Genomic DNA, 18045 nt, shown 5'->3' with positions numbered 1-18045 from the left:
ATTGTGTTTTTATGATGCGTAGTAAAACGACCCCCTCTTCTTCTCTGTGTTGCTGTTGTTGTTGTTCGTGTGTGTGTGTGTGTGTGTGTGTGTGCCTTAGAAGTCAAATAATACATTAGCCATACTTAAAAAAAACATCTGAATTTCATTTAGAACTGAGATTCTAAGTTGTAAGCAGAAATCTTATGCACAGCCAGAAACATGTTTCCCCACTTTCACAATGCTGAGGTGACAAATCCACAACCCCCCAACAAATGGTTTGTTACACGCGGGTGTGAAGGGCAAGCTTTACTTACACAGCCTCACACACACTAGATTTTTAAAGTTTTTGGGTACAGGGGTTTAGCCACAGATGCAACATCCACTTTTGATAAAGATCACGCCACCTGTTTATTTCTTAAGAAATTAAGCATCTTTATTAAGCTCTTATTTATACATGTCTAAACAATAATAGACACAGTGTGCTCTGTGACATTATAGTCTTCTACTTCTGCTTCCATCGGTTTGCATTTTAAACTCCCGGCCTTTCAGTTTGTTATGAACGACTTATATCACAAAATGTTACATTGATAAACATTATCCTTAACACATTTGGCCCACATAAAGTACTATGGCCATCACACTGTCATTTAGAATTGTTTAAATAACTCGTGTCTTAAGTCCTTCCATCAAACAGAAAATTAAAAAAGTCGCATGGTTCACTTTATATTTCTAACATTTTGTGATATAAGTCTTAATTTCTTAAGAAATAAACAGGTGGCGTGATCTTTATCAAAAGTGGATGTTGCATCTGTGGCTAAACCCCTGTACCCAAAAACTTTAAAAATCTAGTGTGTGTGAGGCTGTGTAAGTAAAGCTTGCCCTTCACACCCGCGTGTAACAAACCATTTGTTGGGGGGTTGTGGATTTGTCACCTCAGCATTGTGAAAGTGGGGAAACATGTTTCTGGCTGTGCATAAGATTTCTGCTTACAACTTAGAATCTCAGTTCTAAATGAAATTCAGATGTTTTTTTTAAGTATGGCTAATGTATTATTTGACTTCTAAGGCACACACACACACACACACACACACGAACAACAACAACAGCAACACAGAGAAGAAGAGGGGGTCGTTTTACTACGCATCATAAAAACACAATCATTCATCTTCCAACTGTATCTTTCTGTTCTGGCTTTAGAATCATTGGTTGTTTACTGAGCCGTACTTTGGGAGTCATACTGTTGTGATACTGGGGGGAAAAGGGTAAGGTTTGATAGACTAAACCCTTACACACAAAACTTGAAAAACCTAAAGAGTGTGTGAGACTGCTAGCTGTGTTGTTCAGCAATAAACTCATCTACAAACGTGTTAGTAAAGAGTGACTTGTACTTCTGTCCCATTAAGCAATGGTTTAACAAATTTCACTGCAAACTATAAAAGGAATCTGGATTTAAATAGAACATAGTAGTGCAGGAAACACTAGTATAAGGTGTCTATGGAACAAATCTCCTTCAGCGTTCAAATGACCAAAGTGAGGCCTACAGGCGTTTCTCTCAGTTTGTTGTGTTCAGGGAAAAAGCAGCTAAATACACTGAGACTGCTCCGCATTGTTAGTGAGTTAACTCTGGATATCTGTAGGTTTTGTCAAACTTGGAGTGAACAAAAGCAGAAAAACAGTAAAAGATGCAGACAGTGAAAGTCTGGTTTATTTCATGAACACAATGAAACATTTTACAGTCCACAGAGCAAAGCATACATGATAAATAGATACACATAACACGGACAGTGAGAAGTAAAACTCTTACCACATGTTATATTCTGTAAACTTAAAATAAACCACAGAAATTAGAGTTTAGTGTTTTAAAGTCATTATTAAAAACATGAGTCAACATTACTGAAGTGACACTTTAACGATGCTTCATATCACAGTCTTTATGATGATAAAACATGTTCTCTCATTAGTAGTTGTCTGCGCTGTCACTTGTCATGAAAATGTCCTGAGTCAGGGTTCCTCTTCAATTACCATTGATCATTAATAGGACGCACAAAAGATTTGTTACATTATCCCCATAAACAACACGCTTTTATAGAAATCATTGTGACACAGATATTTAGATTCTTGCTTCACAATGTGCACGAACTCAAAATCTTTAGCTTCATATTTATAAAGTATCGCAAAGAATACATTTATACCATTGTATAAATGGTATAAATCTACCATAATCCCTGTCCCCAAGAAACCTAGGATCACTGGACTAAATGACTACAGACCCGTGGCTCTGACATCTGTGGTCATGAAGTCATTTGAGCGCCTAGTTCTCTCCCATCTCAAGACCCTCACGGCCCCCCTCCTGGACCCCCTGCAGTTTGCATATAGAGTCAACAGGTCTGTAGACGACGCCATCAACATGGCCCTACACTTCATCCTGCAGCATCTGGACTCCCCAGGAACCTACGCCAGGATCCTGTTTGTGGACTTCAGCTCTGCCTTCAACACCATCCTTCCAGACCATCTCCGAGGCAAGCTTTCCCAGATGAATGTGCCTGATCCCATCTGCCGGTGGATCACTGACTTCCTGACGGACAGGAAGCAGCACGTGAGGCTGGGAAAGAATGTCTCGGACTCCCGGACCATCAGCACCGGCTCCCCTCAGGGCTGTGTTCTTTCTCCTCTGCTCTTCTCCCTGTACACCAACTGCTGCACCTCCACCCACCAGTCTGTCAAGCTAATCAAGTTCGCAGATGACACCACCGTCATCGGGCTCATCTCGGACGGGGACGAGTCTGCCTACAGGAGGGAGGTTGAACGTCTGGTGTCTTGGTGCAGCCACAACAACCTGGTGCTGAATGCCCAGAAGACAGTGGAGATTATTGTGGACTTCAGGAAGCACACAGCCCCACTCCCCCCCATCATCCTGACTGACACCCCCATCGCCTCTGTGGACTCATTCCGCTTCCTGGGTACCACCATCACCCAGGACCTGAAGTGGGAGCCCACCATCACCTCCGTCATCAAGAAAGCCCAGCAGAGGATGTACTTCCTGAGGCAGCTGAAGAAATTCAACCTGCCAACACGGACGATGATGCAATTCTACACTGCAATCATCGAGTCCATCCTCACCTCCTCCATCACCATGTGGTACGCTGGAGCCACTATCAGGGACAAACAGAGACTGCAGCGTGTTGTGCGCTCTGCTGAGAAGGTGATTGGCTGCAGACTCCCATCTTTGCAGGACCTGTACACCTCCAGGACACTGCGGCGTGCAGCCCGGATCTCAGCTGACCCTTCTCACCCTGGACACAGTCTGTTTGACCTGCTCCCCTCAGGCAGGAGGCTCCGGTCCATTCGCACCAGAACCTCTCGCCATAAGAACAGTTTCTTCCCCTCTGCTGTTGGACACATGAACAATAACCACATGACTGTCCCCGCCACTAACACATGACCCTACGCTGTGTCACTGCATCATTTCATGTTTGGCACTGATCACCACCTGCACTCATGTATATATCTTTCTACGTAGCACTCATAATTCTTATTCTCATGTATATATCTAATGTATATCTCATGCACATATCTTTCTTTCTACATAGCACTTTAATTCTTATTGTTTGCACTGAAGCACCGCAGCAATTTCCTAATGTTGTAAACCTCAACATCTGGCAATAAAACCCATTCTGATTCTGATTCTGATTCTGTATGAGCTACACTTCTTGTAAAAAAACTGATTGGTAATGCGTTTGAGAAAAGCTCCTGCTGTGACCTTCCTTCTGTGAGGGCACACACACTCACGCACACACACACACACACTCACGCACACACACACACACACACACACACACACACACACACACACACACACACACACACACACACACAGAGAGAGAGGGGGGAGATCATTAATACAAAGGATTGGAGCCGTTTTTGGATTTTCACTTGTTGTTGGCTTTAATATGAACAGTCACATGAAATTCATTCCAGTTTTTTTTTTGCCTTTGCTTCAATTAAGATGTTTCTTTAAATCTACAACAGCTTCCTTTTCAAAAAAGTTTACTGACATAGTAAGGAAGTAGCTAGGGACCTCAGTAAGTATGAGCAACAATAGCTTAGGGACAGTTTCTACAATAAATAGGATTTCTTCATCTGCTGTTCGTCAAAAAGTGCCATTAAAACAATTCAGCAGACCCTCAGAGTGCGGATACAAACTGTTTTCAGCTGTAGAGGTAGAGGTACGCTTCATGTACTTATCAACATACAGTTTAGCGGAGTGGATTAGAGTGCATTGGTGCTTGGGCCTCTTTTATTTAGCACGGTTATACCATTGTGAATTTAGCTATACGAATATGCTCAAGAGTCTATCATATGTTTGACATGCAACTAAAAATTCGAAAATATATATTTTTTAAATCAGTAACTTTGCAAATTTAGAGGAATTGTTTTCGGACAACATATGTGTCACATGTTAAACAGGGTTTGAATAATCAGCACTGACATACAGACATTTATGCCCTGGGTATAACAGACATGCTTACTGTGTGAAAGGCCCTCGGATTTCTTGGAGCAGAGAAACACTCTGTATTGTTGCTTTTCTCTATTGTATAAGCAGCGCCCGACTGTCAGAAACGCTCTGTGCGGGTAGCAAAGTTGGCTCCAACGCACATTCAAGTGAAAAAATAAAAAGTTAAAACGATATACCTTGCGGCAGTTGTGAAGTGCTGAGGAAAATACTGTGTGTCTGATGGGGTGTTTTTATATAGGTGGGGCTACTTTCAGTTGACCTCTGAGATGTAGAGATAAAAGAGTGTGATGTAAGGAAGAAAGGTGGCAGGCCTTTGGAGACTCTGTTGGTCATGGTTTCTGCTGGCCTCTGACATGATAAGACTAGTTGCATTAAAGCCATTAACTGTTTGTGTATATACACCTTTGGGCTGGGATGCTCTTGATAAGGAGCCTCTTTTGTTTGCTTCATGACTTCTTTTGCAGACTGTTGGGAGCCTAGCTGCACCCCCTCTGTCTAACTGTTACAGAGTGTGGGAATATGTGTTTTTTAGAAGTATCACAGCTTATTTCTAAAAGAAATACATGTTGTTTGCGGTGCTCTATTTAAAACTATTGGTCTGTGAAACTTTTAGAAACGTGAAATGCCCCTAAAGTAGTTAAATCATCTATGTGTAATCAGCGAGTCTAACTGTTGCAGACTAGTAGATAATTATAAGACTAGTTGCATTAAAGCCACATGGTGGTTGATACAGCGCTATTGTGAATATGTACTTTTAGAAGTATCACAGTTTATTTCTAAAGGGATACATGTTGTTTGTGGTGCTCTATTTAAAAAAAAACTACTAGCCTGTGAAACTATTAGAAAAGTGAAATCTTCCTAAACTAGCTAAATTAAATGCTGTGTGGGAATACACGGTTTTTAAAAGTATCACTGTTTATTTCTAAAGGGATACCTGTTATTTGCGGACCTCTGTTTGAAAACTATTTGCTCCTAAATAGCACTGAAGAAAATGCAAAAGGCTCCTAACTAGTTAAAATACCCCTAAAGTAGTTAAATTAAATCACCTATGTCTAAATAACAGAACTCTGAGACCTATACAAACCTTTAAAAAGAGTGTGAAATGCCACTAAAGTAGTTAAATCATCTATGTGTAATCAGCGAGTCTAACTGTTGCAGACTAGTAGATAATTATAGGACTAGTTGCATTAAAGCCACATTGAGGTTGATACAGCTCTAGTGTGAATATGTACTTTTAGAAGTATCACAGTTTATTTCTAAAGGGATACATGTTGTTTGTGGTGCTCTATTTAAAAATAAACTACTAGCCTGTGAAACTATTAGAAAAGTGAAATCTTCCTAAACTAGCTAAATTAAATGCTGTGTGGGAATACACGGTTTTTAAAAGTATCACTGTTTATTTCTAAAGGGATACATGTTATTTGCGGACCTCTGTTTGAAAACTATTTGCTCCTAAATAGCACTGAAGAAAATGCAAAAGACTCCTAACTAGTTAAAATACCCCTAAAGTAGTTAAATTAAATCACCTATGTCTAAATAACAGAACTCTGAGACCTATACAAACCTTTAAAAAGAGTTTAATTAAAACACATAATGGTTTCATTAAATAATACTCTATTAAACACATGTGAACTCATATGACCCCTGGACACACACGCACATGCAAAAAGTCCGTTCTCGCGCACGTGCACACGCACATGGACGCGGCGGGGGATAGGGAGGGGGGAAAATGCCCTCGGGGTGGGGGGTGTGGGGGGTGTGGGGGGAGAGGGGTGGGGGAATGCCCTCGGGGTGTGGGGGGGCAAAAAAAAGTATAGGTATATTACTACTCACCTATATATGCACTGTCAAAGATACTTGTCTTTGAGTGAAGATTTAAGGTGATAAGACATATAAATAACTGCAACTTGAATCTGTACTGAAGCTCAGTATTTGACACAGAGTTCATGTTCACTGCTGTAATAGCTAATAATGATAATAACTATAATATTGGCCATATTATATTTACATTACCAAAGTGATATGACTTTAGTCTCATGAACAACATCAGCTAATTCTTATTTACTAACTAATCTTGAAATAATTGTTCAGTACAGAAATGAAGCCCAAAAATCATGTTTTACTGTCCTGTGGTCTCGGCCTCAGATACTTATCAAATCACACAAAGCTCTTGTAGAAACAAACAAACAAATGAAATATGTTCTCCCTCATTTCTGTCAAACTAAGTTGTATGACACGTTTCCAGCGGTTAGTATCATGGTTGCTAGGCAACCTGGGAAGCGCGACGGAGACTAGACCGTCCCATACAGACAAACTTGCCGTTTATTTTGCAAATCGAGCTCAACACTGCCCCTAGCGTCCTGGAGCACTTCCGTTGTGTTTTGGAATTTGCATGTGTTTTCGAGTTTGCAAGTGTTTTGGAATTTGTACGTGTTTTGGATTTTGCAAGTGTTTTGGAATTTGTACGTGTTTTGGAATTTGCATGTGTTTTTTAGTTTGCAAGTGTTTTGGGTTTTGCAAGTGTTTTTTAGTTTGTACGTGTTTTGGAATTTGCATGTGTTTTTTAGTTTGCAAGTGTTTTGGATTTTGCAAGTGTTTTGGAGTTTGCATGTGTTCTTTAGTTTGCAAGTGTTTTGGAGTTTGTACGTGTTTTGGAGTTTGCACGTGTTTTGGAGTTTGCATGTGTTCTTTAGTTTGCAAGTGTTTTGGAGTTTGCATGTGTTTTGGAATTTGCATGTGTTTTGGAGTTTGTACGTGCTTTGTCTCTAGGGGCCACCGTAATTTTGCCAGTCACCCGTTTATCTGAGCCACCACTGCCACCTACTGGCGAAACTAAATATCGCCCTAACATCACATCAGGTGGGAGCAAATGAGCTTTTTTGCTCTGTGCTATGATGCAAACTATTGTCACAACAATAGCAAAAAAAGATGATGGGGGGACCTTGTTCTTGATGCTCAAAATACTCAGGGTGCCACAACAACAGCTTGTTGACTGTGACAGACTTGGTCTCATGTTGTTTTCCTCTATTTGTGTGGATTGTAATGCAAAAACTAATATAAATATCATGTGCTTTGGAAACAGAGCTGGTAATAAAGCAAACTGTGAATACAAACAGCTACAGTCATTTGTCAATACAGTAATGGAATCATGAGCAGGTGACTGATCAGATGACTGTCACGTGGTTCAGTCAGCTGATGCTAGTGCTAACCAGCCGGACTGAAAGTGAATCCTGTGGCAGAGACGGATCTGACGGTCGGACAGGATGCCTTTCTCTGAGCTCTATTTTAATGTCGATAACGGCTACCTGGAGGGGCTGGTGAGAGGTTTTAAAGCTGGAATACTGTCGCAGGCGGATTATTTAAATCTCGTCCAGTGTGAGACGCTGGAAGGTGAGTTAAAATGGATAGCTAGCGGCTAATAGCTAGACGCCAGCTAGTTCCACAAGCTAGAGCTTAAAGCTAGTTAGCTGTTAAACGTTAGTTTTATGTTTTACTGTCGATATAAGTCGTACCAATTTCTGTTATAATCTAGTCGCCAAGCTCAAAATCGATAACTGCCACACGTTAAAGTGAAATTATTTGAGACTGTGTTCGTCAAGCTTGCTGTCATATGTCTGTATCCTGCGTAGCTAGCTTAAAGTAACCCAAGCAAGGGCCGGCTATATTGCTGTTTATTGCTCACTTCCCAGTTTTAAGGGAAGTGAAATTATAGTCAGAAGAGATTTTACAGTGTTCCTGTTAACATCGATGCTTCAAACAAATAACATTTTCTCTACCTTTTCTGTGACCATTCGGTTCATATCTTGCTAATTAATACTAGCTAACTGAGATTTTCTTATAGCAGACGCTTCTTGTGTTATACTCACCTGCACGGAGCGGGCAGGGATGAATTCAGTTCAGTTACATTTCAGCGTCAAATTACAACAATCCCTTCAAGGTGTTTGATTAAAATTTATTTTCCAAGAGAGACTTATGAACGTGAGACAGATTAGGACACAACCAAGACCAGGGCCCTGTTTCAGGAAGCCGGTTTAGAAAACTCAGAGTGAAAAACGATACGCAGGGTTGAGTAACCCCGAACTGTCCAACTCGGAATATTCGGTTTCAGAAAGGCTGATAACAATTAGTTCAATCAACGCGGAGTTGCGTCAACCCCAAGTGAAGTGCGCGGACGAGGATACATAAAGCCCTGATAAGCGGAGCACAGATTAAGCGAGTCACCATGGAGACGGAGGGAAAGAAGGCGCGGTCAATGTATTTCACAGCGCTTGAGGCCGAAATTCTGATGGCAGAATATGCCGATAACATGCAAATTCCGCGGAAAAAAGTAACACAGCCACAGCTGCAAAAGAAAGGGAGCATGCATGGCAAAACATAGCCGACAGAGTCAATGCGTGAGTGTTAATATAAACATTGATCTAGGGAATTCCACCCATTTAACACGTTATTTTATCATATGTTATTTTATTTGTTATTTTATACATTTTATTTTGTGACGTGATGTGAGCGCAGGTGCAACCCAACAGGCCCCAAACGTGCCTGGCAGCAAGTAAAAATGAAATATAAAAATATAGTCCAAACAGGTATGGTGTAATTGTATTATGAGCCATAGTGCTTGGTCTGTTTGTCCCATGTAAATCAATTGCAGTTAGAGGCTACAGTAATTTTCTTTCTGTAAGCACTTATTGAAATTATCTGAGCACATTACAAGTACATATTTGCTTACTCTGTGTGCTCAAATGTGACCCGTTATGGCCACTAGAAAAAAAGCGGAGGCCCGAAAAACAGGTGGGGGTCCTCCACCACCACCACTCACAGAGGCTGAGCAGTTGGCCCTCAGCCAAAACAGTGGGCGCCCTGTGGCCGAAGGCATCTCTGCGGGGACATCCTCTGAGTCAATAACCCCGCAAGACACAAGTGCCTACATAGGGGGTAAATTCAAAATAATACATGATGTGCATACATCCTTTCTTCACAGTCACCTTTGCAGTGCTGCTCATTCATTTGATAAACTCTTCACCATAATGGATTATTTTGTAGTGAAGTTATTTTCCTACTGATTTTGCCTTCCCTCAGTCTTGGTTGTCTTTGAGAGCATAATGACAATGAAGTGTAAGCTGATTGGTATGTTTGTTAATTGCCATTTGGTCCCTTGTAAGTCATAAGTGACCTGTATAAACCTCATATTCTATCAGTTGATGGTGGTGGTGTACTGCATCTGGTGCAGCCTCCTGTTGAGCCAGACCAACATGCAGTTGTGAGTAATACTCCACAGATTATATGAGTTTACAGTAGAACAGCAATGTTGTTTATTTCTTTACTACAGGAAAATAATGAAGAAACATTGACAGCTGTTACAGAGGAGGAAGCAACAGAGACACTTTATGAGGTTTACATCTTTTAATACTTTGTGTACAGGAAATACAGGCGACCAATAAAGCCAGTTGAACAGAAAATCTGTTTATTCGTCTTTCAACATGTTGAGGTGATGGGTCAAAAGAAATGATTGTGACATATGGTGTCTCTGACTGCTCTTCCATCTTGTATGTCCGTGGGAGGGTCAGGATGTTCATGGTTTGGATCACTGCTGATGTTTGGTTCAGAAGGACAGTGTTCTCCTCTAATTGTGGCAATGTTGTGAAGAATCACACATGCCAAAATAATGTCACATGCCCTTTCTGGGGTGACCCTGAGTCTTTGCAGGCACTGGAACCGGGCCTTAAGCATTCCGATAGTCATTTCAATTCTGGCTCTTGTCCTGCAATGAGCCAGATTATATCGCTGCTGTGGGCCCGGTTCAGGGTCAGGGTAAGGGGTAAGCAAATAGGGTAAACATGGATACCCCCTATCACCAAGCAAGTAGCCAGTGAACTCTCCTAAGACAGAAGGATACACTTCAGTTCAAATGTCCCTGAAGCAATTGGTCTTTATATATTTTACAGTATTCTCAACTCACCATGTCCAAATTTTGTGCTCAGTGTACATTCACGGAATATTTGTGAGTCATGGACAGAGCCTGGCCACTTGGCTTCCACATTTGTGATAATGTTGGCAGCATCACATATGATCTTCACAGTGCAGAGAACACAAATTAGCATCCATTACTATGATAAAATAATTTGTTAGTTTGAAATGCTACAGGGAACTATGTACCTGTACATTAATGCTGTGGAAAGACTTCCTGTTCACATAGTCTCCTTCATTTACTAAAGGAGCAATGATTGGAATGTGAGTGCCATCTATACAGCCAATCACGCCTGGGAACCCTGAAAATAAATGTAAAATTTAAGTAGTAGTTCAAGTATCACCACATCATAAATTAAGTTTTGGTCATCCTGATACCTGCAATTTTGTGGCATCCCTCTTTGATAAATCTTGTGGGTCTATGACCGGGGAACACCACAAACGAGTACAGGAGACGTTTCAGTGCAACTGTAACATTCCTGACTGCCCGACAGACAGTAGCCTTGGAAACGTGCTCAGCGTCACCAATATTATACAGAAAGCTCCCGTTTGCAAAAAACCGAAGTGCAATACAAATAATATGTAATGAACTGAGAGCATGTCCGCGATGTGTCACATGCGTAATATATGGCCTGAGGATGTTATCCAAATAACTTATAGATTGTGCTGAGAAACGGTGACGTTCACACAGAAAATCATCAGGAAATGATAAAATGTCCAAACGCGCTCTGATCACTCTCTCCCAGCGGAGAGCTCTGCGGAGAATTTGGGCTTCACGATCTACTGGCTCTTCAAGGAAGGGGCACGCCATGTCCGACACTTCCTACTGTCAGGTTTCCGACACAGAGGCGGAGACAGTCAGGGTTAGTTGTAGTAAACCTGCTAGGGGGCAGGTTAGCTTCACGGAGTGTGTCGTCATAGTGACTCACTCAGGCTTCAGCTGAACTCGCTTTCTGAAACCGAAAACCCAGAGTTTTCGTTAACTCAGGGTATACTTACTCAGTTTTTCCACTAAACCGGCTTCCTGAAACAGGGCCCAGGTAGCCAAATTTCTAGTCAAGTTAGCAGTTGGGTTGAGAGACAGGAACAGCAACAAATGCAGGGGCACTGCAGCTGAAAGTTGGACCGCAAATCAGTTGAGAAATTGGTTTGAAAAGACAAAAAAATATCTTGTCAGTGAAATGCAAAATTCTATATAGAAAATAAAAGCTGCCGTACAACACTGCAAGTCTACATTTAACAATTTTTAAATAACCAAGTAAGGTAACATTATGGGGAAACCTTCATATTGCTTTTTGTTGTATTAGCCAACATCTAAACAAAGAAACTATATGTTTCTTTGTATGTTAATATAAAACTAGATTTATAGCCACACCTTTTTAGCAGTTCTAGTTTCAAACTTAATCCTTAGAATAATAGAGTCCTGACTAACTGTTTGTCCTTCAGACTTGAAGCTCCACCTGCAGAGCACAGACTATGGCAGCTTCTTGGCAAACGAGGCGTCTCCTCTCACCGTGTCCGTTATTGACGACAAGCTAAAGGAGAAGATGGTGGTGGAGTTTCGCCACATGAGAAACCAGTCATATGAACCGCTGGCCAGCTTCATGGACTTCATCACGTAAGCTAAACCTGTCGAGTTGAATTGAGTACGGACGTCTGTTAGCACAATTTCTGAATATCATATTATTTATTAATTTAAAATTTGGCACTGTCATGTAAATAACAGTAGACACTGCAGTACTTTGAAGTACTGTAAAGTATTTGCCCTTAATCGGTAAAGTAACATCTCTGTTCTATAAAGTATAACAGTGTAGAACATTTGTGACGATCCCTCCCCTCCTTCCTTTGGGCTTTAGCTACAGCTATATGATCGATAACGTCATCCTGCTGATCACGGGCACTCTGCACCAGCGGGCCATTTCTGAGCTGGTGCCCAAGTGTCACCCGCTGGGCAGCTTTGAACAGATGGAGGCGGTCAACATTGCGCAGACCCCCGCCGAGCTCTACAATGCCATCCTTGTGGACACACCACTGGGTGAATATCTGTATATGACTTTTTCATCATCATAATAATATTCAGGGGTTTTATGCAATAAGAACAGGCCCTCAAAAAAAGCTTTATCACTCCCCTAAATCTAAAACTCAAATTGGTTTTCACAATGGTGGCTCTCTGCCCTTTTAAAGTTTATTAATTTTCTTTCTTTGGTTTCCTGTTTTAAAAAAAAAAAAGAAAAAAAAAAAAGACGTGACTCGCTTATAGTTTGGCTGAAAGTTGTCACCCTCATTTGGTCAAGGTAACTCTCACACACCTTCAGTCGGTGTAGCGTTTAGCTTTCACTTTTCAAAGCAGTAACATAATGTTTGTCTGTATGCGACACATTTGTAGTGACATCTGTTTATCATACCAACCAGCAGGGGTGTAAAACCTGAATTGTGATGTCTTATGTTGAACAGGAGATGGTGCCAAAGCTGAGGAAAACACTAAATATTGATTTCTGTTTTGTTTTTTTGTTTTTCTCTTTTCAATAGCTGCGTTCTTCCAGGACTGCATATCTGAGCAGGACTTGGATGAAATGAACATTGAAATCATTCGTAACACCCTTTACAAGGTAGAGTTTATTAATAACTGAGCTAAGCTTTATTTATACAGTGCATGTCATTCCAGGTGAAATCACAATGTGTTGCAAAAAGCATAATCTGTCCACATAAGCAAGTGAATAAATAAAATGACAGCAAAAAAGGCAAAAATGTGACGGTAAAAGCTGAAACTCAGAAGTTAACTCAGTTAAAGAAACAGAAATTCAAAGACCATAATTACTCCAACAGAAGAACAACAAGTCAAAAACCAATTAAAATTAAATAATTAAGATCAGCAGTAGTCGAGCACAATTGTTCCAACCTAAACATTAATACTGATAAATCAACATGTTGTTGTATAGATCTTTAATTAACTCTCTGGCAGTTGTGTTCTAGTAGACAACTGCAGATATTGTTGTAGCTCCTAATCTTTCCAGCGTTTGTCACAGAATAAACGGTTTTAATAGTCCTGTGGATGTCGGTCTGGAAGCTGAGGGCAGATAAGCTGTGATTCTGTGAGAAATTGTCAGACTTCTAGCTTTCACTTGAATAACCAGGAGGTATTAAGTTGCAAGTTACCAATGTCCTGTGAACATCCCGTTAGTCTGCCAGTCTGGCCAAATCATTATGGGCAGAGAAACACAGAATATGGTAAAGCATGTGGTATTTTCTGACAATTGATTTTGTATCAGTAAGAACAAGTTAACCAGTTTGTGCCCGTGGGAGTTGGAGATATTTTTAATATTTAATGGAAGCATTAAAAGTAGTTGTTATATATCTGTGAAGGTTCTCAGTCATCCAGGTCATCGTAGTCTAAGGAGCTTGGAAAGAATAGCGTCTGGACTTCTTTAAGTAGCTTGAAGACGTTTCACCTCTCATCCGAGAAGCTTCTTCAGTTCTAGGGTCAAATGGAGAGTCCCAGATTTAAACTCTGTGGGGGTTACCCACCGAGAGGGACAATGGACCCCCTAATGATCCTCTACCCAATCACATGAGCCAAGTTGTGAAAACGGGTGTCGGTCACAATTCACATGATCACATGTTTGGGTGGGGCCAGGTTTCACAATGAGCTCACCCGAAACCTTGGCTGATTGTGACCTACACCCGTTTTCACACCTTGGCTCATGTGATTAGGTAGAGGATCATTAGGGGGTCCATTGTCCCTCTCGGTAGGTTACCCCCACAGAGCTTAAATCTGGGACTCTCCATTTGACCTTAGAACTGAAGAAGCTTCTCGGATGAGAGGTGAAACATCTTCAAGCTACTTAAAGAAGTCCAGACGCTTTTCTTTCCAAGCTCAGACTAGTTGTTACATAGTTTAAATTCAGAACTGGCGTGAAATTGTTATGTATTTATGTAAAGTTGTCATGTAAAATACGTTAAGTAGATTTTGTTCTCTCAGGCTTATCTGGAGGCTTTCTACAAGTTCTGCTCCAACTTGGGAGGAACGACTGCTGACACCATGTGTCCTATTCTGGAGGTGAGGCCTCAGTCTGATTTAGGAACGTGTCACTAGTCTTCCTTCTGGTTCTCTGGGAGGTCTTTTATCACTGAGCAGGTTTGCTCACGAAGACACTGAAGCATCTTTAACTTGACTCATCACTGTTCTTCCTCGCCTCTGTATCTGCAGTTTGAAGCTGACAGGAGAGCCTTCATCATCACCATCAACTCATTTGGCACAGAGCTGTCCAAAGAGGACCGTGCCAAACTCTTTCCCCACTGTGGCAAGCTTTACCCAGAAGGCCTTGCTCAGCTGGCCCGTGCCGATGACTATGAGCAGGTCAAGGCTGTAGCTGATTTTTACCCTGTAAGTTCAGAAATGGCCTGCAGAATTCCCCATAGAAACATCATTGAACTCATATGTTTCAAGTTGTTTTCACTTTCATCTTCCAGTTTGTACTTTGGTGTCTGTCATTGTCCATCGAGGTTCAATCTTTCAGTTTAACGTCTGTGTTAAAGCATAAACTTGTTCTTGCATTTTCAGGAGTACAAGCTGCTGTTTGAGGGCGCCGGTAGCAACCCGGGAGATAAAACCCTGGAGGACCGTTTCTTTGAGCATGAGGTGAAGCACATGCATCCCTCACTCACAAAGACCTTTTTACACCCAGTATTAACCTCTGTCGTGTAATAGTCACAGACCTCTACATTTGAACTAATTGTTCAAAGCTGTTATTATTTCAAGCATGCTGACTTTAACTTTGCTGGATTAATGCAGGTTTGTATGTGTGGTTATTAGATTCATTTTCAGTGATTTGTCTTGCCTTCAGAATATTTCATACAGCAGAATTTCTTACATGCCAGTAAAGCCAGTACAGTCACGACATGGTGTGAGTGTGGCTGCGTCTCACTGCAACACTACACACATCCAACTATTTGACTGTGTGAGAGCCTTAACCGCCTCACACAGGTTGTCCATATTATTATCCAAACACCTCACATCCCCATGATGATTGCTGGAACAGCTCCAGGTCTGAAGCCCGTCATTTCTCCAAGCCAGGAAAGTAAAAGGGGAGGAAAAAATCTGACTGTCCAACTAGAACACTCCGATATCAGGTTTTGAGAACCCCAGAAATGCTCAAAATAAAGCCATTTGTTACCATTATTCACATTCTTTTATTATGAATCATGCCGCTTAACTGTGCAGCACCCCACATTGTGCATTACGTGTTATACTCCAAAGGACAGTGAGGAAAAACACATAAACCAATATTAAACATGATACAAAGGTTGTTTCTTTCCACCTGGTCATAGCATTTCTCCCACTGAAAACGTCCAGATGAACAGAATCGACCTTTGGGGATTTACTTACCTGGATGATCAAGCATACATCAAGACGATACTTATGGTTACTACAAAAGATATTCAACTATTATTAAAATATGACAAATTAACAATGGTAAAGTGTGGCGCATTATGAATGATGCGCATTGTGAAAACGTAGTGAGTACACATTGAGGTGTTCCCAGGCCACCCCAGGGAGATGATCCCTCCAGCGTGTCCTGGGTGTACCCCAGTGCCGCCTCCCGGTAGGACGTGCCTGGTCGGAACATCGTACCCAGAAGCGACTGCCTCAGCTGGGCTCTACCCTGTGCTAAAGAAGAGCCCATCCATCCTTTGGAGAAAGCTCTTTTCTTCCTCTTGTATCCGCGATCTTTCACCTTTAAAAGAACTAACAGTAATAGTCTTAACAAGCGATCAGGCCTAGATTAACAGAGTTATGTTGTTTCTCAACAATGAAGCTTCATCTTGTGGCAGACGCCTGCATAACATTTACTGGCATTGGGCGTCAATGTAAAACCATTAAACGACTGGTACGTCTGATAAAGACTAGTGATGATTAGTCGACTAGTTTATTCTATAGGCAGAAAAGATGACTGCCACTCAGCCAATCAGTGCCACAATTGGAAAAAAAACAACTTATTTTTACAACTTTGAGCATCTTCAAATAATGTCCTTTCTTATAATTATCATAGTGTTGTTACAGGATGGCTTTGCTTAAAGGAAAAATCAACAAATGTGCATAATTGTCACTCAGACTAAGAACCTTTTACACTAGATTTTAACAAATTTCTGCTTTTGTTAGACAACATGGATATTTATGGTGTTTGGGATTTTGTGTTTAGTTTCCTGTGTGGAAGTCATGTAAAGTCGTTGACATGTGGGGCGGCTGTAGCTCTGGAGGTAGATCATCTACTGATCGGAAGGTTGACGGTTCGATCCCTGGCTCTCCCCAGTCTGCATGCCAAATGTCCTTGGGCAAGATATGAACCACAAGTTGCTCTCAGATGCATCCATCAGAGTGTGAATGTGTGTGAGTAGTAGTTAGACAGTGCTCATGTGAATGGGTGAATGTTGCACTCTGGCAGAGTAGTGCTGTAGAAGAATCAGTCCATTTACCATTTCACTTGAGTTGCAATGTGTGCAAAAAAAAAAAAGCTTGGTCCAGCATCTTGAGTAAAGGAATACCTGACAAGCTGTGCAATGTTGAGTATCTGAAATATAAATGAAACTGAACTGCCAGTTTAGAAAAGATTGGGTTGAGCTAATTGAGAGATTGAAGTTGGATCACTTTGTGTCAACCTTAACCACGTCTTTTGTTTTCATTTTTTATTCTTTGACGTCAGTACTAACCTTGTCTTTCCACCTCCTTCGTGTTTGTAGGTGAAGCTGAATAAGCTGGCCTTCCTCAACCAGTTCCACTTCAGTGTTTTCTATGCCTACGTCAAGCTGAAGGAGCAAGAGTGCAGGAACATCGTCTGGATCGCCGAGTGCATTGCCCAGCGGCACCGCGCCAAGATCGACAACTATATTCCCATCTTCTAAGCAGTCTTCTTCCCACCATCATTTCATTCAGTTGGTTTTTTTTGTTCCCCACAGTCACAGCCTGGTGATAAAGGCCCAGATGGTTTGATGCTCAAGTCCCACTTTCTTCACTCGTAGGTGTAAATTGGTTTTCAACAGTTGCTGTTGTGTGTATTCCTTTCTTGCTTGTCAAGTTAAATGATCCAACACACAAAAATACAACTGAAGGATGTACTGTAGTTTTGGGGGGGGTTTTTTTGGTTTTTTTGTTTAATAGAAAGGAATGACATGATTCTGGTTTGTCAGAGCAACATCTTTGTTTAAACTTATTTGACTTTCAAACACTTGCTTCCAATCCTTGTGTTATGTTGCACGCGGCAGCTGTTTTTAAAAAACAAAACAAAACAGCAGTGGAAGAATTCGCAATTCAATATGACCAGAAACTAAGGACACGGTACGTTGTCTCAGCCTGTGCAGCTCCAAGTGCTGAAACATGAAAACATCCCTCCAGGTTGTCTTTAATGTGGATTTCTGTTGGTAGTGCTACATTTTCTCAGCATGTTTGGTGGTCAGTGTGATTTTCTGTCAAAACCAATGAGTGAAATGTGTGAGGCCCTCCTGATTTGTTGTCTAAGTATATTCTAAAATATTGAAAATGAAACGGCTGAACAGGAACTTCTGTGCTCAGTGTTCCTGATCCAGCA

At 41.2% G+C, this 18045-nt stretch overlaps 1 protein-coding gene across 1 annotated transcript in view; it reads left to right on the top strand.

Annotated features, from left to right (window-relative positions):
- The first annotated feature begins 7679 nt into the window (after positions 1 to 7679).
- LOC146583739 (V-type proton ATPase subunit d 1) overlaps positions 7680 to 18045 on the top strand; it is a 10592-nt gene continuing 226 nt past the window's right edge. The window contains exons 1-8 of the mRNA XM_085276714.1: positions 7680 to 7888; positions 11909 to 12080; positions 12319 to 12497; positions 12992 to 13071; positions 14442 to 14519; positions 14670 to 14846; positions 15024 to 15101; positions 17201 to 18045. The exon at positions 17201 to 18045 is cut by the window's right edge and continues 226 nt beyond it. Coding sequence (XP_085132840.1) covers positions 7762 to 7888; positions 11909 to 12080; positions 12319 to 12497; positions 12992 to 13071; positions 14442 to 14519; positions 14670 to 14846; positions 15024 to 15101; positions 17201 to 17362 — 1053 coding nt within the window. The 5' untranslated portion in view covers positions 7680 to 7761 and the 3' untranslated portion in view covers positions 17363 to 18045. The remainder of the gene's footprint in view (positions 7889 to 11908; positions 12081 to 12318; positions 12498 to 12991; positions 13072 to 14441; positions 14520 to 14669; positions 14847 to 15023; positions 15102 to 17200) is intronic.

The sequence above is a fragment of the Mchenga conophoros genome, linkage group LG1 (genome assembly GCF_057382185.1).
Source record: "Mchenga conophoros isolate Kocher_MC1m ecotype Shallow Benthic linkage group LG1, M_conophoros_male_GT1.1, whole genome shotgun sequence".
NCBI lineage: Eukaryota > Metazoa > Chordata > Actinopteri > Cichliformes > Cichlidae > Mchenga > Mchenga conophoros.
Note: the sequence above shows the minus strand (reverse complement) of the source record. Positions and strands in the feature narration are given on the sequence as shown.